Here is a 22,685-nt window from a genome sequence, read left to right as displayed (position 1 = left end):
TTATCTAAAATACTCGTAATGTCATTCAATTTAAGGTACACAACATTGAGAGTAATCTAAATGTTAACATTACCTTATGCACAGTGCTTGAATTGGAATCAAAAAGGGGCCAGTACTCTAAATCAGCAACTGTTTCAAGTCAATTTATTTATACAGCCCAAAAACAAGTATTTGGCTCAAAGTCATAGTATATCCTATAATGCTGGTGGGTTTGTCTCTTTACTGTATATTTTAGAAAGGCCCACTGCACTTAAACAAACTGACTCAGGGTTCATCTGAGATTAGAGGGGGTGTAGGGGTAAAGTGCTATTTTTATAAGTGGGGAGTAGACCTGACACCCTAGGGGGGTCCGGGGGCATGCTCCCCCGGGAAGATTTTTTTTAAAATATTGAAGTTAGATGCATCAATCTGGTGCACTTTGAGAGCAAAATGAAGAGATATATGGATACCTCTCAACATCCATATGAAACAACTGTAAACAGATTTACTTTTTCTTCATGGATATAAAAGAAAGTAAAGCCTGACTCCTACTGGCGGCTGGTTAAATGACTCCTCGTCCCTGAGTACATTCACCATCTTTCAGCAGGAAAGGAGAGAGGGAATCCTTGTCCGGCGACAAACGCTGTCTTTTCGCACTATTATTAAGCCACGCTAACATTTTCGAAATGCTAACGTTATGTGATGTATTTTCTGCTCTAGTCTATCGCTGCGGCGCGTCATAGGTACGCTGGGCATATTTGTTGTCATGTGTCAATTAGGGGTGCAACAACTAATCGACTTAATCGATTAAAATCAATTACCAAATTAGTTGCCAACTAATTCAGTCGTCGATTCGTTGGTGACGTCATCACGTGTGTTTTACGCGCCGTTAAGCTCCAACGTTATCGTTCTTTTTATCGGTACTGGAGACATTTAAAAAATATATGTCATGTATTGTTGCTACATAAGCATTATATCGCAGTCTTAGTGTCGCCAACTCGTTTCTAAAATGCAAAAAGACAAACAAATGCGTTTATGATGTATTTTCGATCTTTCCAATCCAGAAGAGATCTCTCTCCCCGTCTGTGTGCGAGGGGGCGGGGCAGTGTACACACACGCAGCTGCTACATGCAGCAACACACTGCGGAGATGCGGAGAGAACGCGCTCCAAGGTGTGGTTAAACTTTACCCGTCTCGATGCTCGTTGCCTAAAGTGCAATAAGAGTTTAGCATGTAAGGGCGGTAACACGAGCAATTTGTCTAAACATTTAGCAAAAGTGCACCACATGCAGACGGAGGAATGCACCGGGTTCGACTGTCTTTCTAGCAGCTCTGTAGCCCCATCCACGAGTAACGGTTCCACGTCAGGTGTTATGTGCTAGCAGCAACACACGGAGTTAACTCAATTATACAAACATGGGTTAATGATAAGAGGTAACTGAGTTATTTATTTTGTTAAAGTTTCAGCTATTATGTTTACAGTTCTGTCATCAGATTATTTAATACGATTTGTTAAAACATTGTTGTTTCTTTTGATGTGAAATATTATTTATTTAATTTAAATAAAAAGCAATGTTAGTTTTGTTCAAAATGTGTTTAGTTAATTTAATAATATATGTATTTTTGAATCAAGTATTCATCTTTATTGTCTTCATTGTTAGTTTCCACATGCCTAAAACAACCTCAAGCTACATCTAAAAGTTGATGGCTAAATAAGAGCATTTGAGAAATTGTGCAAGGCATACAGTAATAGTCCAAATAGTCGATTAATCGTTTCATTAATCGATAGATTTATCGATTATCAAATTAGTCGTTTGTTGCAGCCCTAGCGTATCAGGGCCGGACTGGGACAATAAGTCAGGCCGGGAATTATACACCCAGCCAGGCCAAATACCAGTTTTTTGTGCCATTTTTCTGGATTTATTTGTCAATATTTACAGCGTTGCTGCCCATAGTGAGAGCCCTCTAGTTCAAATCTACTAACCAAAAATAAACATATGGACATGTCACATGGGTTACTATTTAAAAAAATGTGCAAATCTATTTAGGAACCTATCCATGTGAACATATTTGAAGTGAGGGTGGACCTCAAATCCTATAGGGGGGTCCGGGGGCATGCTAAAAAAAGATTTTTTTTAAATGTTGGACTTAAATGCATCAATCTGGTTCACTTTGAGGGGGAAATAAAGAGACTACACCCATATGAAACAGAACTGTATACATTTAAATAATCATAAAATCATAAGTACATGGCCATAACAAATAACATACCATATCCAATATGAAAAAACATTGAAACTTGTTTATTTATTTGTTTTTGGTTCATTCATAGTTGTGAGCGTGTCTGTGCTCCCTCATCTCCCTCCTCTCCCCCCTTGCTCCTCTTTGAGGCAAGCAGCAAAGACTAGTTTTAGCTCTCAACAAGTTTACCTTGCCTTTTTTCACCTATAGTTAACATTTTATTTTTATTATTCATGCATATTTTACTAATCACTACCCCCTCAAATGGAAATATGTGTTTACATAAATGGTGACCGAACCGTTTGAGACCAACTGAGCTGAGCTCACCTGAGCTGTAGTTATCAGCCTCTCAGTCTGACCGCAGAGGACTCTCCCCCCACCTTGTTGTTGAAACAGCTCCTTATATCCGTTAGCGCTAGGGTTGCCAACTTCCAGAAATGGAGAAACGGGACACATGCATGTATCCCCCGCGCGCGCGAAGATTTTCGGGTTTCTGGCGGATTTAGTTACTTTTTTTTGTTACTTTATTTCGGTTTTAGGGTTAGGGTCAGGTTAGGGTTGTGTTATTTAATTATTTTGGGGGAGCCAGCCCCTAGGGTGCGAAAATGTTTTTGGGGGTCAAACCCCCCAAAACCCTCAAAATGCATAGAAAACTATGCATACCTATAACACAATACAAACACAATGGTCTTACACCTGCATTAGGCTACTGCATCACATTGTACATCAGCATGTTCAAATCGGATAGGTGGGTACTATAGGACATCTGGGCACCTCGATGTACAATTGGCTATTTTGTCCAAAATGTTAAAAAATAAATATTTGAAAAATGGTATTAAGTAATGCAAAGTATACATGATGTGAACATGCACGGTACATCATTATTAGACTTAATGTTATCCTTCAACCAACCATTTTCCCAGCATTTCCCCATCAATCAGCTGACTGACTCTCTCACACACACACACACACACACGCACACATACACACACACATACACACACACACGTGCAAGCATTGTGCCTCCCCTGTCAACTGAGCGGTCCTAGCGCCCTTCGCATGCAGCACACAAACACACAGGCACGCAGCCAGACACACTGCATTGCGCGCAAACAGAAAACTATAGGTTACTTACGTAACCCCAGTTCTCAGAGTAACATGAAGTGAGATGTCTCACTATGGGATGCGCCTCATCGCGGAGCAAACAGAAGCATCAATCTCATTACGCCAATCCTGATTGGCTGGTGATCTTGACGTCAGCGTCAGGGAATTCACCCCCTATAAGTAGCTTGCGCCACGACGCATGCGTCATTCAAAATAAGCACCTCTTCTCGCTTCACCATAGCAAGGAGGGCCGTCTGGTGAGACATCTCACTTCATGTTACTCTGAGAACTGGGGACAGAGCCCAGGATGCAGCCAGACCCTGAGTCGAAAGAGCTCGCGGACCCGAGGGTGCCTGCGAACTCTGACTCGTATGGGCCCCAAAGCAATTGCTTCCACAAACCAGTGGGAGAGCCGTTGCTTAGTAACAGGCTTGCCCTTATAAGGGTTAGCCCAGGACACAAGGGGTTGGTCATTATGACGAAGCACCCTTGATCTGTCCCTGTACGTGCGTACAGCACGGGCTAGACACGGCAAATCCGACCCCTCACCGGGCGACTTTCATAAATACCTCCCCAACCTGTCATACATGCGTCCGTGGTGACCACTTTCCGTGAAAAGAAAAGCACCCATAGGCACACCTCGTGCTAGAAAAGTCGGGTGCAGCCAGTGGCGCAGTGCCATTACGCATTTCACAGTAACCATCACTCTTTTAGGTTTAGTTTTAGGGCGGCCACCCAGCGCTGAAACTCCCTCATGTGTAAGCGTCCCAGTCGTACGACCAGGATGGCTGACGCCATGAGCCCCAGCAATCGCAGGCATGATCTGAAGAGAACATGTTTGCGCAGCTGGAAAAGAGCGAGACAAGCTCTGAAAGCTTTCACTCTTTCCGCTGACAAGCGAGCTGAAAAGGGCACCGAGTTCAGGCGTAAACCCAGGAAGAGTATAGTCTGCGCGGGGCACAACATGCTCTTCTCTGTGTTTATTATGAAACCCAGGTTGAGCAGGTGCTTTACGAGGACATTTGTCTGCGTAACAGCCTCCTGCTCCGACTGTGCGAGAAGCAGCCAGTCGTCCAGGTAGGTCGCCAGGCGAATATCCTGTTGTCTTAACGGGGTTATCGCGGCTTCCGTACATCGTACAAACACCCTTGGACTAAGAGACAGACCGAAGGGGAGTACTCTGTATTCATAACAGATCCCCTGAAATGCGAATCTCAGATATTTCCTGTGTGGGTAATATACTGGGATGTGAAAATACGCATCTTTCAGGTCGACTGATGTAAATCTATGGGCATAGATATGTCTCATAATTATTTGTGTGAACATAAAAATAATTTGTGTGTAAATATGTGATTTGTAAATGTAAAACAACATCCACAAATGCATTTAAAAGATTTGCAAACTCACAAATACATTTGCAAGTGTAAAACGGATCTGCAAATACGCTAAATATGTTCACAAATAAAAAAAAGATCTGTGAATATCTCTTTAACATTTACACCTTTCGATCAGGCATTTGTGAATCCATTTTGTATTTGTGGACCAAAAATGCGCTTGCGGATCTCAAATCTCTGTTCACGGATCTCAAATCTCTGTTCGCGGATCGTCTTTTTACACACACGGAATTTTGAGACATATTTTCCGCCGGTCTCGGCTAAAATCTACTCGTGTCACTCGGTTATTTTCGGAAACCACGTGATGGCCTGCTGATGACGACATTTCCGCATGATTTCAAAGTAAGAGCATGATGGTTTGTTTAATGCTCTGTTTTTGTATTATAATGAACAGCGGAACGTTAGATGCATTCTTCATCACCATAACCCTGACCTAAATACGGTGCTTTTCTACAGATTACTTTATTACTGCACTGGTAAGGTAAAATTAGGCCGATTAATAAGATGTGAAGTGCTTTGTAACTTCGACCCGCTTGACTGAATACACAACAAACAATGAAGAAAGAGTTTTATCTGGGCTGCTTCGCTGCCAGCTGCTCCCCCGGGACCCGAAAGTGGCGTATAGCCTGCACTTCAACATCAACGAAAGTGCTCGATATATGCTATATTGAACCATTGAACCAAACTAACTGTATCACTATAACATGATGATGATGGTCAGGGCCGTATCCAGGATTTCCTAAATACCGAGGTCCAAACATGCTAGGGGAATTCGGGGGATACCCCCCGAGATTTTTGGGATTTTCATGATCTAGTTATGGTGCTTTTTAAGTCCTATGGGGGGTCACAAATTGGATAATATATCGATTTCAAACCATGTCAGTGGGCTGACAATGTCAGCATCAATTATTTTGAAAGTGTAATACATAATAAGAATCAGTTGATTGTTACTATTAATGATCTGGACATGCAGAAGAGGCTAAAATGATCACAAAACATTGTCAACATCAGTGGCGAGCCGTGACTTTTATACCTAGGCCCTCTGACCCACACCCCTTCCCTCGAGTTATTACGTCACAGCGTATACGTATACTTCAGCAGAATATCAAAACAACGGCCCGGGGTGCAAAACGCAATGAAAGCGACCCTCTACCACACAAAACAACACCTGTAAATAACTCTATTTGTGTTCTTTGAAATTGAAAAGGATATTGCATTGTGTTTGTTACTTTCGTTGCAGTTGTATGTCTTAAGTGTAATTTGGCATGCTTTTATTTTGAAGGCGAGTTAACGCTGTTGACAGGAAGTTGTTGTTGCTATGGAAACAAGAAACGTTTCACAGCGGGCAGAACTTGTCATAAAGTCCGCGATAATAACACCCACCCATTTAGCGGAAAGATATGATTGGTCAATTGTACTGTCATTTGACATTACTCTCTCGTTCAGTTTCTATAGCGGGGCCCTCTGTGAATTCATAGCTGGACCGCCTGGACGTCCAACAGCTCCTCTCTTCACAGTAACTTGCAGAGACGAGCTTCTTTCATTTAACTCTTCACATTCCAACATAAACTGAATAGGCAGATTTGAAGGTTTTATTTCTTTGGAAATGTTATTTTAAATACAATTAAATCAAGTTATTTTGGTAAAACTAATGAAAAATATAACTAAAAATATATATTAAAAAATATATAATTTGTTTTAATGTTTTTAAATATTATTTTGTAGAATATCTTAGGCCCTCACAGAGGGCCCTAACGGCTAACCTACAGCCTCTCTTCCATCTTCTTGAGTCTCTCTGTCTTCTTCCTGTTCATTACTCTCTCTGTCCTCTACGCTTTCTCTTTGTTCAATCTCTTCCTCGTTGTTCACTTTTTGCACCTCCTCACTTGTCGCTCCTGCCAGTGAATCAAAAGCAATTCAGCAATTTAGTTCATTTCACTTGTTTGTTTGCATTCTTTTTTTATTTAAATCTGTTTTGTTTGATTCTCAAAAGAGAACAAAGATGTAAGCAAATTGTGTTTTATACAATTGTATGTTATTATGACATCATCACAAGACTATTGTTATAGACACATTACATTTCTCTCTCTCTCTCTCTCTCTCTCTCTCTCTCTCTCTCTCTCTCTCTCTCTCTCTCTCTCTCTCTCTCTCTCTCTCTCTCTCTCTCTCTCTCTCTCTCTCTCTCTCTCTCTCTCTCTCTCTCTCTCTCTCTCTCTCTCTCTCTCTCTCTCTCTCTCTCTCTCTCTCACCAAAGCTGAGCTTCGACTGACTGACGTAGTCTTCTCATTATATCTGAGTCAGTGTAAAAAGAAAACAATACAATGTTATATCTTCGATGTTTTACTCAAATTGAAATAAAAGAAAAGCATTACAACGTTTGTTAAAAGGTAATCCTTCTGACATTGGATGAATGTAATTAACTTTAGCTCTCTAGCTAGTTTATTCACGCAATTTAAACCAAAGTATAGCCTATAGCTGCAATATAAGTTAGTGTGCATGTTGTCGGACGTCCACTGACTAACGTAGAGCGTTCACACAGGATCTGCTGCTCATATGATGTCCTGATGAACAGAAACACAAGCAGCCCGCTGGACTCAGATCTCTAGATACCTCATCATTCCTCCGCTGCTCCGGTACGAGTCCGGGCTGCGGTGATTTCTTGATACATGTCGTCTTCTTCTGTTTGCTTTAATCGAGGCTACGTAGTTATTCAGCGCCCCCATGGTCAGTAAATGGAAGTACTACAAAGAACCCCGTTTAGTGTAATTATTTCACAAGTTTTGTTATACACAGCTCGGAAAATATTACCGAGGTCCGGACCTCGGTGACCTCAATGGTAGATACGGCCATGAGGATGGTGATGGTGATGAAGAATGCATCTAACGTTCCGCTGTTCATTATAATACAAAAACAGAGCATTAAACAAACCATCATGCTCTTACTTTTAAATCATGCGGAAATGTCGTCATCAGCAGGCCATCACGTGGTTTCCGAAAATAACCGAGTGACACGAGTAGATTTTAGCCGAGACCGGCGGAAAATATGTCTCAAAATTCCGTGTGTGTAAAAAGACGATCCGTGAACAGAGATTTGAGATCCGCAAGCGCATTTTTGGTCCACAAATACAAAATGGATTCACAAATGCCTGATCGAAAGGTATAAATGTTAAAGAGATATTCACAGATCTTTTTTTTTTATTTGTGAACATATTTAGTGTATTTGCAGATCCGTTTTACACTTGCAAATGTATTTGTGAGTTTGCAAATCTTTTAAATGCATTTGTGGATGTTGTTTTACATTTACAAATCACATATTTACACACAAATTATTGTTATGTTCACACAAATAATTATGAGACATATCTATGCCCATATAACCAGTCGTCTTGTCGCACGAGCCGCAGCAGAGATGTGTGAGTGAGCATTCTGAACTTATATCTTTTTAGATATTTGTTCAGAGCCCTCAAATCAAGTATTGGCCGAATTCCGTTCCCTCCCCGTTTGGGAACGAGGAAGTACTTGGAATAGAAGCCGCCCTGACTCTGCTCGGCGGGTACAATAGATATAGCCCTCTCTTTCTAGGAGTGAGAGAATCTCTCTCTCCAGAATATGGGCTGACTCTCCTCGGGCCTGCGAATGCAGAATGCCCGAGAAGCGAGGGGGGGGTGACAGCAAATTGGAGTCTGTAGCCCCGTGTTACTGTCTTGAAAACCCAAGCAGATGATGTGAGCATCTTCCACTGCATGCTCCTTTGAGCCAGTGGAGATGTCACGTCTCTTCCCCTCTGAGTCTCTATTTGTTGTGTTATGGGGCCCTCTAGTGTCTGAACACAGTGGTGCCCCTTTTCGACAATCCCCACCGACACTGCGCATGACGGTGGTGCCTTCACAACCCCAGCCGGCACTGCGCATGCGCGTGACAGTGGTGCCTTTAAAGCCCCAGCTGGCACTGCGCATGCGCGTGGTGGTGGTGCCTTCACAGACCCGCCTGTAATCCGCCTTTTGAGAGATGCCGTAGCTGCTCTCAGAAGGGGAACAGTTGACGGGCTGTTTATTGGTTTCATTGTTTTTCTTTTCATTTTTTTGAGCTGCGCCCTCGGCCTGAAGCCTGGATCCGTCAGCGGCAAATGTTTTATGACAGAAAAATCAACAAATGTGTGACATGTGTTTGTGCGGACTTGAGGATGGTGTTGAGGCATCTCTCGAGGCGGCGGGAACACATTTAGAGCTGGGGAACCGTGGACTTCCAGCTCTGTCCCAGAGGGGAGAAGGAGGGGCTGTCACGCCGCTCGCTTCTTCTTCCTCGACTGCTGGCCGAAATTCTGGGTTGGCTGCGCCTGAGCTGCAGCCGGAACCGGAGATTTTCTAGGCCAGCTCGCCCTCTTCTCCAGCCTGGGCTGGGGACTCGGGGCGGGCTGCGACATCTGCGTCTTCGGTGTTTTTAAACCGAGCAGGGTTCGAGGCAGCTTGGGCGAAGGACTGCTGCTGCGAAGGCAGCGGCTGGACCCTTCAAGGGAGGCAGAGGTGGAGTGCCTCGTCCTCCTTCTTTTTCGACTCACACCTCCTTTGCATGGGAAAATTCCCTCGGGAACGATGGGCATATCCAGCACATCCTCCTTTTCCCGGTCTGGGAAGTTGGTGAGGTTGAGCCATCTCGCTCTTCCCTGCACCACCATGATCCCCATTGCCTTGCCCGTGGCCTGGACGGCGCAGCGTTGGACACAGAGACAAATGTCCGTGACCGCTGCCATCTCGTCCAGACTGGCTGACCCCGGGTTACCCGACAGGTCCTCGCAGAGCTCCGCTTGGTAAGCGGTTAGCAGCGAGGACACATTCAGGGCACTGGCGGACAACGCTGCGGCTTTGTAGGACCGTTCAGTCATTGTCGACTGAAATCGGTCCGACTTTGCTGGCAGCGTGGGGTTCCTGCTTGGTGACGGGCCCATCCTCTGTAGGAGGATGGGCGGTATGCGGAGCAGGCCGAGCTTCTCCATTCCGTCACAATCTAGGGAGGAGGCACCCTGGATTGGGACCTTGTTGCTGAAGGGCCGGTCTCTCCACGAGACCGACACCTCATCCAACATCTCCGGGAAGACCGGAAGGAGTTGCCTCTTCGTCCGCGCTGCTTGGGGGAAATGTTTCCCTTCGTAGCGGGACCTGGAGGTCTCCTTGGCCATTTCAGGCCACGGGATGTCGAGTCTGGCCGCGGCGCGTTTACACACGGCCTGCAGGTCCATGCTCAGACAGGGCGAAGCTGGTGTGCTATCGCCCGGGAGAGCAGCCCTCGCTCCAGGCTTTGCAGCCTGAGCCGATGACATGAAGATTTCCTCTTCATGTTCATCCGACTCGGACAGGAGGAACACCGAGGCGTCCTCTTCGTAGTCCAGCTCGAGGACATCCTCCGCGGCTGAGACCATGGTGAGGTCTAACCGGGAGCCCCAGCTCGGTAAAGCGTGGGGTCCCGTTCCCGCGTGTCTTGTCGTCACCGGGTCCCGGCCTGCCAGGGCGCGGGTTTCCGGTTCTGCAGCCATCGCAGATAATGAACCCCAGACCGACACAGAGAGGGGTTCACTCTCTGCGGAGGGCGCCCCCGCGTCTTGACTGCCGGCCGGCAGGTCAGTGGACATGGGGGGGTCCTGCTCCGACAGGCTAGCTTGGTATGCTAGCCGTCGGCGGAGGCTCTTCACGGTGAAGCGGACACAATGTCCGCACGAGCCGGGGTTGTCGATAGCGCCTCGGGCGTGTTCCAGCCCGAGGCAGGACGAGCAGACCTGGTGTGTGTCTGTTCCCGAGATCTTCAACCCGCAGCCGCAAAGTTGAGCCACCGAGTCCCTGACTCCTCTGGTGTGAGGGAGAGAGGCGTCCATCTTGTTCGCCTCGTGGCGTGGAGAGGACCCGCTCTCAACAGGTAAGTTGGGAGAAAAAAGGTGTTACCACCCTGTCCTTAATCCGGAGAAAAGGACGGTGTGGGTCTTTTATTCCCGGAGAATACTGACTGGTCCATCCATCCATCCATCTTCTTCCGCTTATCCGTGGTCGGGTCGCGGGGGTAGCAGTTCCAGCACAGAGCCCCAAACTTTCTTTTCCCTGGCGACATCAACCAGCTCTGACTGGGGGATCCCAAGGCGCTCCCAGGCCAGCGAAGAGATATAATCCCTCCACCTGGTCCTAGGTCTACCCCTTGGTCTCTTCCCAGCTGGACGTGCCTGGAACACCTCCCTAGGGAGGCGCCCAGGTGGCATCCTAACTAGGTGCCCGAACCACCTCAAACTGGCTCCTTTCGACGCGAAGGAGGAGCGGCTCAACTCCGAGTCCCTCCCTGATGACCGAACTTCTCACCTTATCCCTAAGGGAGACACCAGCCACCCTGCGGAGAAAACCCATCTCGGCCGCTTGTATCCGCGATCTCGTTCTTTCGGTCATGACCCATCCTTCATGACCATAGGTGAGGGTAGGAACGAAAATGGCCCGGTAGACAGAGAGCTTTGCCTTCTGGCTCAGCTCCCTTTTCGTCACAACGGTGCGGTTAAAGCGACTGCAGTACCGCTCCCGCTGCTCCGATTCTCCGGCCCATCTCACGCTCCATTGTTCCCTCACTCGAGAACAAGACCCCGAGATACTTGAACTCCTTCACTTGGGGTAAGGACTCATTCCCTACTTGAAGTGGACAGTCCATCGGTTTCCTGCTGAGAACCATGGCCTCAGATTTGGAGATGCTGATCCTCATCCCAGCCGCTTCACACTCGGTTGCGAACCGATCCAGTGAGTGCTGAAGGTCGCAGACCGATGAAGCCATTAGAACCACATCATCTGCAAAAAGCAGTGGTGCAATCCTTAGTCCACCGAACTGCAGACCCCCTCCCCCATGACTACGCCTCGAAATCCGATCCATGTATATTACAAACAGGATTGGTGACAAAGCGCAGCCCTGGCGGAGGCCAACCCTCACCGGAAATGGGTCCGACTTACTGCCGAGGACCCGGACACAGCTCTCGCTTTGGGAGTACAGAGATTGGATGGCCCTGAGTAGAGACCCCCTCACCCCATACTCCCGCAGCACCTCCCACAGTAACTCCCTGGGAACTCGGTCATACGCCTTCTCCAAGTCTACAAAACACATGTAGACCGGATAAGCGTATTCCCAGGCCCCCTCCAGGATCCTTGCGAGAGTAAAAAGCTGATCCGTCGTTCCACGACCAGGACGGAATCCGCATTGTTCCTCCTCAATCTGAGGTTCGACAATCGGCCTGACCCTCCTTTCGAGTACCTTAGAGTAAACTTTCCCGGGGAGGCTGAGTAGTGTGATGCCTCTGTAATTGGCACACACCCTCTGATCCCCCTTTTTAAAAAGGGGGACCACCACCCCGGTCTGCCACTCCTTCGGCACTGTTTCCGACTTCCACGCAACGTTGATGAGACGTGTCAACCATGACAGTCCCTCAACACCCAGAGCCTTCAGCATTTCCGGGCGGATCTCATCCACCCCCGGGGCTTTGCCACTGTGGAGTTGTTTGACGATCTCAGTGACCTCCCCCGGGAGATTGGTGTTGATCCCCCGTCATACTCCAGCTCTGCCTCTAACATAGAGGGCGGAGTTGTCGGGTTCAGGAGTTCCTCAAAGTGTTCCTTCCAACGCCCTAACACTCCATCAGTTGAGGTCAACAACGTCCCATCCTTACTGTACACAGCTTGGATGGTTCCCTGCTTCCCCCTCCTGAGGTGTCGGACAGTTTTCCAGAACAACTTTGGTGCCGCCCGAAAGTCCTTCTCCATGTCTTCTCCGAACTTCTCCCACACCCGCTGCTTTGCCTCGGCCACGGATGAGGCTGCTGCCCTTCGGGCCTGTCGGTACCTTGCAACTGCCTCGGGAGTCCCCCGGGATAACAAATCCCTGAAGGCCTCCTTCTTCAGTCGGACGGCTTCCCTGACCACCGGTGTCCACCAGGAGGTTCGAGGGTTACCGCCCCTTGAGGCACCTAGGACCTTGAGACCACAGCTCCCCGCCGCGGCTTCGGCAATAGAGGCTTTGAACACCGACCACTCTGGTTCAATGTCCCCAACCTCCACAGGAATGCCCGAAAAGCTCCGCCGGAGGTGTGAGTTGAAGGCCTCCTGAACTTGGGCCTCCTCCAGACGTTCCCAGTTCACCCGAACTACACGTTTGGGCTTACCAGGTCTATCCAGAGGCTTCCCCCGCCACTCGACCCAACTCACCACCAGATGGTGATCAGTTGACAACTCCGCCCCTCTCTTTACCCGAGTGTCCAAAACATACGGCCTCAGGTCCGATGATACGATAACGAAATCGATCATGGACCTTCTGCCTAGGGTGCTCTGGTACCACGTACACTTATGAGCATCCTTATGTTCGAACATGGTGTTTGTTATGGCCAATCCATGACTAGCACAGAAGTCCAGTAACAAACCACCACTCCGGTTCAGATCAGGGGGGCCGTTCCTCCCAATCACGCCCCTCCAAGTGTCTCCATCATTGCCCACATGTGCGTTGAAGTCTCCCAGCAAGATTAAAGAGTCCCCTTCAGGAGCCCCATACAGGACTCTTTCCAGGGTCTCCAAGAAGGCCGTATACTCTGAACTGCTGTTGGGTGCATAAGCACACACAACAGTCAGAGTTTTCCCCCCCATAACCCGCAGGCGTAGGGAGGCGACCCTCTCGTCCACTGGGGTAAACTCCAACAACGAAGCACCTAACCGGGGACTTGTGAGTATCCCCACACCCGCCCGGCGCCTCACACCTTGAGCAACTCCGGAGAAGAATAGAGTCCAACCCCTATCCAGAAGTAAGGTTCCAGAGCCGACGCTGTGCGTAGAGGTGAGCCCAACCAGATCCAACTGGTAACGCTCCACCTCCCGCACAAGCTCCGGCTCCTTCCCCCCCAGAGAGGTGACGTTCCACGTCCCCAAAGCCAGCTTCTGTCGCCCGGGTCTGGTCCGTCGAGACCCTCCGCTTTCACTGCCACCCTTCTGGCAGCGCACCCGACCCCATTGATGTTTCCCGTAGGTGGTGGGCCCGCGGGACGGAGAAGCGGAGGTGTTGCCCACGTTGCCTTTTCGGGCTGGGCCCGGCCGGGCTCCGTGGCAAGCCCGGCCACCAGACGCTCGCCGACGAGTCCTCCTTCTGGGCCTGGCTCCAGAAGGGGACCCCGGGCTTCCTCCGGGCCGGGTATCCTCACTTCTTAGTTTTTCTTTCATGAGGTCTTTTGAACCAATCTTAGTCTGGCCCCTTGCCTGAGACCAATTTGCCATGGGAGACCCTACCAGGAACACAAGGTTCCAGACAACACAGCCCCCAGGTTCATCAGGGCACACAAACCTCTCTACCACGGTAAGGTGCTGGTTCTTCAGAGAGATACTGACTGGTGTGACAGTTAATCCTTTCCTCCTCCGTGGGGAAGAGAAAATAAAAAACTTCCTCGCTACCGTGGTGTCGATAGTGAGGGAGCGAGCTAGCAACAGGTGTGTTGCTAGCTTGAAAAAATCAGACCTACCCTACTTTCCGGGGAAAGAGAACGGCGAGGTCGATTTCAATACTAATTAAAACTGCGGTCGCACTTGTGCGCGCAGTGATGAGCGGGCCCTCGCGTCCGTGCGCCTGTCGGGGAGGGCGGCAGGTCGTCCCGGCGTCAAGCAGACGTGCGCGAGTCCTGGGAAATGAGCCGTTTGTCATTTCTATAATTTTCGCGTCCCAGACTCCCAGGTGCTCCGGCAGCGACCCGGAAACGGATGTCGAAGGAAAATTAATTTCTCTAAAGGGTCGTCGAGGATCCATTATCGAGGAGGCTGTCTGGAGGAGCCGTAACCGAGGATACACTGATTTAGAGGAGAGAGGAGTGTCTCTGGAGGAGCTATAACCGAGGGTACACTGAAGTATTCTCCTGAGACGATTTAAGCCAACAGTGATGTTTAAAAGAGGCGTGACGCATGGCTGGACTTCTGTCAAACTAAGCACAGCTCTGCAAACTGTTCCCGTTGTGATTATAAGTTATTTGAGATGATCAAATGTGCATCAGACTTTCTGCCCTTTACAGTTTGTTTACTCACTAATCACATGTCCCCTGGATGTTAGGTGATGTTACAGTGAGAACAGCTGCTGAGGGCAGTGCAGAAAGAAGAACAGTGTGTATAATATATATCGCTCAATAACAAATGTAACAGGCCTACATGTCACACTTTATCTGTAGGCTTTAGGAGATATCTACAAATAAACATTAGGGTTAGGGTTAGGGTTAGGGTTAGGGTTAGCGAGTGTCTTTTGTAATGAATATGCTGCCAGCAAAGGGCGTTGTTGGACTAACAGTGTGTGTGTGTGTGTGTGTGTGTGTGTGTGTGTGTGTGTGTGTGTGTTAGGGTTAGGGTTAGGGTTAGGGTTAGCGAGTGTATAGGTGTCTGTTGTAATGAATATGCCGCCAGCAAAGGGTGTTGTTGGACTAACAGTAGGTGTGTGTGTGTGTGTGTGTGTGTGAGAGTTGATGTGCCAGGCAAACAGGCAGGCCTCAGTAGCTTATCTGACATATAATTGGTCAAAAATGGTACATTCTCCGTTAGCCTACGAGCTCCCCGTTTGAGCGAAGGACTATTCCTTCTCAAAGTAGCATGACATTGGATATGCGCTGAAGTTGTCCTGGATTGGAATTTTTCCGATCATTCCCCTAGGAGCAGTTTGCAAGAATGTGCTTAAAATGCATGAAAAAACGGCATTTTTTCAAAATGGCCGACTTCCTGGGGGGCGGGGCTAATGGAAGGCAATTTGAAATATGTGTGCAATCATAATAGCAATATGTATACAGGGTTTCGTGAATATTGGAAAAAGTATACGCGAGTAGTTTGGAGTCATTTGGAGTCATTTGTGACATGTAAATCGTAATAAATGGTGTATTCGCTGTTAGCTTACGACCTCCACGATTGAGCTATAAAAAATGTTCTTCTCAATTTAGCATCATATTGGATAGGGGCTGAACTTGTGCTGGATTTGAATTTTTCCGATCATTCCCCTAGGAGCAGTTTGCAAGAATGTGCTTAAAATGCATGAAAAACGCACATTTTTCTAAATGGCCGACTTCCTGGGGGGCGGGGCTAATGGAAGGCAATTTGAAATATGTGTGCAATCATAATAGCAATATGTATACAGCGTTTCCTGAATATTGGAAAAAGTATACGCGAGTAGTTTGGAGTCATTTGGAGTAATTTGGGACATGTAAATCGTCAAAAATGGAAAGTTCTCCGTTCGCTTACGAAGTCGTCGTTTTGAGCGATCGACTATTCCTTCGCAATTTAGTATCACATTGGAAATGGGCTGAACTTGTCCTGGATTGGATTTTTTCCGATCATTCCCCTAGGAGGAGTTCGCAAGAAGGTGCATAAAATGGCTGAAAACCGCACATTTTAAAAGATGGCCGACTTTCTGGGGGGCGGGGCTAATGGAAGGCAATTTGAAATATGTGTGCAATCTTAATAGCAATATGTATACAGTGTTTCGTGAATATCGGATTAACTATATCCGAGTAATTTGGAGTAATTTGCGACATGTAAATCGTCAACAATGGTGTATTCGCTGTTAGCTTCCGACCTCCACGATTGAGCTATCAAAAATGTTCTTCTCCATTAAGTATCATATTGGATAGGGGCTGAACGTGTCCTGGATTGGAATTTTTCCGATCATTCCCCTAGGAGGAATCGGCACGAATGTGCTTAAAATGCATAAAAAACGCACATATTTCAAAATGGCCGACTTTTTGGGGGGCGAGGCTAATGGAATGTATATACAAATATGTCCGCAATTCCATGAGGAATGTCTGTGCCAAAATTCGTGAAGTTCTGAGAAACTATATGCGACTACCACACAATAGGGGGCGCTAGTGAGCAGTTTTTTAGAAAATGTACGTTTTTTTTTTAGATTATCCAAAAAGTCGTGGGCTCTGACGTGTGTCCCAAGTTTTGCGTCTGAAGCTCATTTTATGCTACCGCAATTTAAAAAAAATGTATAGGCCACGCCCACATTCTGAATTTGTTGCGATACTTTAAATCTGAGTTCGTAGTCACCCCGAGAGTATGTGTAAAAAAAAATAATAATAATTCGTCCATCCGCTCTTGAGTTATAAATGGGTGGTGTTTTTGGCGCCCCCTATAGTCTTAAATGTAAATTATTTGGTGTGCCTATTTCCCAAGACAGATTGAACCTTTCCACCAAAATCTGTGGTGAATGGATACATTGTTGATGAGTTATGAGCATTTATTTATAAGCCCCGCCTTTTTGCGAGTACGTTTTAATTAATGGTGAAAATATTTATCGTTTGAACATGCTCATCTCCTAGGGTAATGTGTCTGACCCTCCACCGATGCTATATACGAAGTTTGGTGTTGAAAAACTGAAAATTGAAATTTAAGTGAATATTTAACTGTTTATGTAAATTAGCCAATTTAAAAAAAAAAAATGTAGGCGGAGCTTAGGGTTCCCATGGACTTATTTGTAGAGCAGGTATTCCCGGATATGTGTGCAAAATTTCAGGTCATTCTGAGTTACGGTGCGACTTTGTTAATTTTGTCCGAAATGGGATTTTGATAGGTGGCGCTAGTGAGCAAGTTGGAATATTTAACCCATCGACTCCAGAATATTGTATTTTTCACCAGTCCTGGCGTCCGTGCAAAATTATACAACTTTGTCAGCATCCTAAAGGCCTCAAAAACAGGAAACGCTGGCAGATGAAAAATAATAATAAGAATTCCACGAATAACAATAGGGATCCTCGCACTTCGTGCTAGGACGCCGTTGGGTCCTAGCACTCTCGTGCTCGGGCCCTAACTAGCGTTAGTATTACCGTCTTCTTGCGAAGCAGAAGGAGTAGCCGGCGAGCGCCCGTCGACCGAAATGGTTATATTTGGGTTCAGTCTGTGGACCGTTAAGCTTGTCCGGCTACTATAGAGATGTGCTCTGAAGCGAGAAGAGGTGTTTGAATGACGCATGCGTCGTGGCGCAAGCTACTTATAGGGGGTGAATTCCCTGACGCTGACGTCAAGATCACCAGCCAATCAGGATTGGCGTAATGAGATTGATGCTTCTGTTTGCTCCGCGATGAGGCGCATCCCATAGTGAGACATCGAACGGAGTGTTATGAATGAGAACTATTTTTTATTTTTCCCTTTACACGGGAGTCCGGGACAAACAAAGTCCCGTACGGGACACACCCCTTTTGGCTCAAATACGGGGCGTCCCGGCCAGCGCTGGTCCCGGCTAATACGGGATGGTTGGCAACCCTAGTTAGCGCAGCTAGCTAGCACCAGATGCTAACAACAATACACGTAACCGGTGCGCGCGCTTTCTCGCTCGCTCGCGCCACACACACAAACACACACACCCTCCCGAGCTTGAATGACACACAGAGACCAATCGAGGGCATTAGTATAATCTGTATGAAAGTGGCCATGTCGGCAGGCCACATCATGGAGACAGCCATTCACCCTCTGTGAGGCAGAGTCAGACCCACATTTGCGCAGCGTTGCGTTCACAATACATACATTTAAAAAAATCCTCAGGCCAGCAGGCCACTTAACAGGCCATCCTCCCGACCGCCCAGTCCGGGCCGTCATGATGTGCCGCCAGCGGTACCACATAAAAATAAAAATTAGAAGTGCCGGTACTGCGTACCGGTGAGTACCGGCCCAATTCAAGCACTGCCTATGCAATCAAGTAAGCTAGCTAACCTGTGCTAAAACACTGTGAGGCACACATTTACAACAGCAAACTAGTCATTTACTGCTTTATTTTAAATTATTTTAATAGCTAAATTGTTTGCACCATACGAATATTTAAAAGATTGTTGAAGACCCAATATAATATGCAACTCGCATTTATGCAATTATACTTATTGTTTCTCTTTTAGCAAAGATGTAGGCTACTTTGCCTGAAAAAGGTTGAAAACCCTTGCATTACATTACATTGCATTTAGCTGACGCTTTTATCCAAAGCGACTTACAATAAGTGCGTTCGACCAACAAAATACAAACTTGAAGAAAACAGAATCATATAAGTACATCAGGTTTCATAGAACAAAAACATTTCAAGTGCTACTCAACTGGCTTTAGGTAAGCCAGTCCTTTATTAGTATATAAGTGCTTTGTTAATAGTTCTATCGCTCGAAGTGGAGTCGAAAGAGATGAGTTTTCAGTCTGCGCCGGAAGGTGTGTAAGCTTTCTGCTGTCCTGATTTCAATGGGGAGCTCATTCCACCATTTTGGAGCCAGGATAGCAAACCCACGTGTTTTTGCTGATGGGAACTTGGGTCCCCTTCGCAGCGAGGGTGCAGCGAGCCGTTTGGTTGATGCAGAGCGGAGTGCACGTGCTGGGGTGTACGGTTTAACCATGTCCTGGATGTAGGAAGGGCCAGATCCATTCGCAGCATGGTACGCAAGTACCATTGTCTTGAAGTGGATTCAAGCTTGCTTAATAAGATCCCAGATACCTGTAAAACAAATTGCCTTCCCAGCAATTACACCTGCACTTTGTGTTTACCTCATTAGAAAAAGCGTCGGCCTGCTAACAGTCCAAATTTGGAACTATGGAAAATAATACCGGCTTAACGTTAGCATTATAGCATTGTCTTTAAGAGAATGTTTGCAAACTGATACAGCATTTTAGTTCATATTGCATCTGGTAGCTTGGGAGTTCACCTTTGTTTTCCGATCAATGTAACTCCACGTTTCAGAGAATAATTCAGTTTTAATAGTGTATTGTTCCTTCTGCTGTAATGTTTATCACTGTCATGTGTCTTTTGTTCCCACAGGCGCCATCTTCCCCGCATACCGACCTTCAGAAACTGTCTTCAAAATCACCTTCTGGCTTGGATACTTCAACAGCTGCATCAATCCCATCATCTACCCGTGCTCCAACCAGGAGTTTAAGAAAGCTTTCCAGAGATTACTCGGAGTTCCCTGTCTGAGAAAGACTCCCAGACTCCACCAACATCCTCTGAGCGCAGGTCAGAGCCAAGCAAGGGGTCAGAGCCAGCCTCTTAATCTGGGTCTGGACAGCAAGGGGGCTCCCTGTCGGCTCAGCCCCTCTTCCTCGGTGGCCCTGTCCAGAACCCCGTCTTCCAGGGACAGCAGGGAGTGGAGGGACTTTTCTGGAGGCCCCAAAAGCGGATCAGGGCCAGGCGGGAAGAGCAGGGATAAAGTGGCCAAACTCTGCAGTAAAAGCTTCCATCGGAGCTGCTGCTGCATCCTCAGAAGTGGGACTCCCCTACACGAGCCCCCTCCTGTCGGAAACCTTCCCACGATTAAAATCCACCAACTGTCCCTCTCAGAAAAAGGAGAGCCTGTATAACCAGTAATCCGTCATCCATTAGTCATGACTCCACTTTCAAGGTCACAGATGAGAAAATATTTCCTTTTGCTCCGTTGGATGAGCTGTGTTGTATTGGTGGCCTCTTTGAAACATTAAAGTCTCAACTTTTATATAATTCTGTGATTTTCTGTGAATACATGTCCATGTTTGTCATACATACTATATCTGATACCTTTAAGAAGAAGGCTTTTTTGCTTTTCAACACAAACTATTGTAAATAAACTAAACTTACTACTAACATTTTTTAAAGTTTACATATTTTATATGAGAGAAGACCAGGTAAAATGTACAAAACAAGAGTGTTTTATTTGTTGTATGTATGATTTCACCAAATGTTTCAAAATGCTGGTCAGTGGTGCTCTCCAAAATATGTTGTTTCTGTATTCAAAATGATGTCGGTGTTGCTCCGTACACAATAAAGACCAAGAAACCTTCTCATATTATTATACATTTGTACATACTCCTATAAAAGGGATTTACGAGGACATTTTTGGACTCTTTCTCGTTTATTTGTTGGATGATTCACTGAATAGCCTCTAAAAACGTCTAATTCATCTTGTCACATTCCCACCATATCATGCCCCCTCCGAGCAGTGCCAGATGGATGTCTTAATATACTTCTGTGGAATTTTAGCTTGCTGACCTCAATCCTGACCGGCACATAAGCCTCTTAAAAAAACCATCCGATTTAGAGATGTCGCATTTAGTCATACAGTCGCAGACATTCTTCTCTCAGGCCTTGTTTAAATACTTGTTTTTAGCTGCCGTACACATGCAAAGTATTGACCTTTATACTCTGCTGCTGTGGGTGCTGTTTACCAGTGTGCAAAGGTGAAAAACTTAATCTGTTAGTGGGAGTTTCGAGGCTGCAAAGTTTCACTCTGTTTACGCAGAGGCATCAAAGGGCAAGAGGACAACCTCTGCCAACTATATTGATTTGTTTTTCTCCCTTTGTAGTACCAAGATGAACTCCCTTTGCAAGTGCGAGAGGGATAAGATGCAGTCGTGTGTTAAGTGCAGCAGTTTCCCACAGGAGAGTCAGCGAGAGTGCTTGTCTGTGTCTGCGTTGTCATTGACTGGCATGTCTGTGAACCTGTAAATCACACCAGCTCTGGGCAGAAAGAGAGGAAGCATCCAGCTGCAGCAATAAACTATGCAGATGGTACAGATGACCTAATTCCCCCCCATCTATTGTCACTGTGTGCAGAGAGCGTTGGCATTATGCACAAAACCTCCTCTAATGAACACCTGTGTGCCAGGCTTTATAAAGATACATCATCCTTCAAATGCAATAGCTATAATGAACACCAAATTAGATCTGCAACCTCGTAGGAGCCATATATAGACTGGAACAAAGTAAGAACAACCCATCATTTGTTTTACCTGCACTTCCTTATTATATATATATTTGGTTAAATTATCAAAAGTGTGCATTCTACATATCCTCAGTATTATTTTAAACCTCTGTTAGAAGATTAAGCACTTAACGTTCAATGATTGTCTCCAAAGGGGAAGGAAATGAATCACAAATGCTTATAGTTTTATATTAATGTACTTGACGACAAATCAGTTCTTGACTTAATAACAGCGGTGTGTGTGTTTCAGTGGATTAAAAGCATTGCAATCACTGCTGGTGACTCATGTTTGCACACTTTTCTCAGGAGGGCTCAAAGTCTTCATTATTAATATTCTTTTGATTTTTTTCACAACATGTCACATTTTGGTCAGCAAGTCAAAACACTACTTTAATGTTGAAAAATCAGTCATAATACAAATACTACAACCAATAATAATATAAATAATAATAATAATTACAATAATAGTCAAATTACTGCTATTACTACTACTACATTACATTTCATTTGTGTGACGCTTTTGTTTACTAACCATAAAGATTCAAACTCAGAAAATTCAAACTCTGAAGTGCAGATACTTCAACCAAGTCATACTACTACTACTACTACTACTACTACTACTACTACTACTACTACTACTACTACTACTACTATTACTACTACTACTACTACTACAACTACTACTACTGCTACTACTACTACTACTACTTATAATAATAATAATACAATTAAAATTAAAACAATTAAAACGTATAATTGTAATAATACAATAAACTATAATAATAATAATAATAATAATGATACAATTCAAACTAATAGTAGTGGTTACATTATAATTCAAACTATTAATAATAGTAATAATTAAATTAAATTAAAACAGCAAACAAGAAAATATTGTTTTGTTTCACTATAAATAAAAACTAATAACACATGTAAAAAGAATTACAATAATAATATTACAATAAATAATAATAATACATATATATATATTATTATTATTATTAATATTAATTTGCAACATAAAAATAAATAAATCAACATCAATAAATACGCTTCCCGATGCTTTTTGATGTCTCTTTTAAGCTCATCATGCAGTCCCAGAGTCCTAATTGGACAGACTGGCAAACAGCCAGTGGGTTTCTCTCGTCACAGATCTGTTTCTGATGAGTGCATTCACTGTGACGTTGTCCTGCTCGCTTCACTTGACTGGCAGCGTCCCTGCAGGTGAATGTCTGAGGTGGAGGAGCAGCAGAAGGC

General features: G+C 45.7%; 1 protein-coding gene across 1 annotated transcript in view; it reads left to right on the top strand.

Annotated features, from left to right (window-relative positions):
- Positions 1 to 20,416, top strand: part of adra1aa (adrenoceptor alpha 1Aa) — a 37,526-nt gene extending 17,110 nt beyond the window's left edge. Inside the window, exon 3 of the mRNA XM_034212429.1 lies at positions 19,514 to 20,416. Within this exon, the coding sequence (XP_034068320.1) occupies positions 19,514 to 20,052 (539 nt within the window). The 3' untranslated portion in view covers positions 20,053 to 20,416. The remainder of the gene's footprint in view (positions 1 to 19,513) is intronic.
- The last annotated feature ends 2,269 nt before the right edge of the window (positions 20,417 to 22,685 follow it).

This window comes from Gymnodraco acuticeps, unplaced genomic scaffold (genome assembly GCF_902827175.1).
Source record: "Gymnodraco acuticeps unplaced genomic scaffold, fGymAcu1.1, whole genome shotgun sequence".
NCBI classification, from domain to species: domain Eukaryota; kingdom Metazoa; phylum Chordata; class Actinopteri; order Perciformes; family Bathydraconidae; genus Gymnodraco; species Gymnodraco acuticeps.
This window is presented reverse-complemented; position numbering and strand designations above follow the sequence as displayed.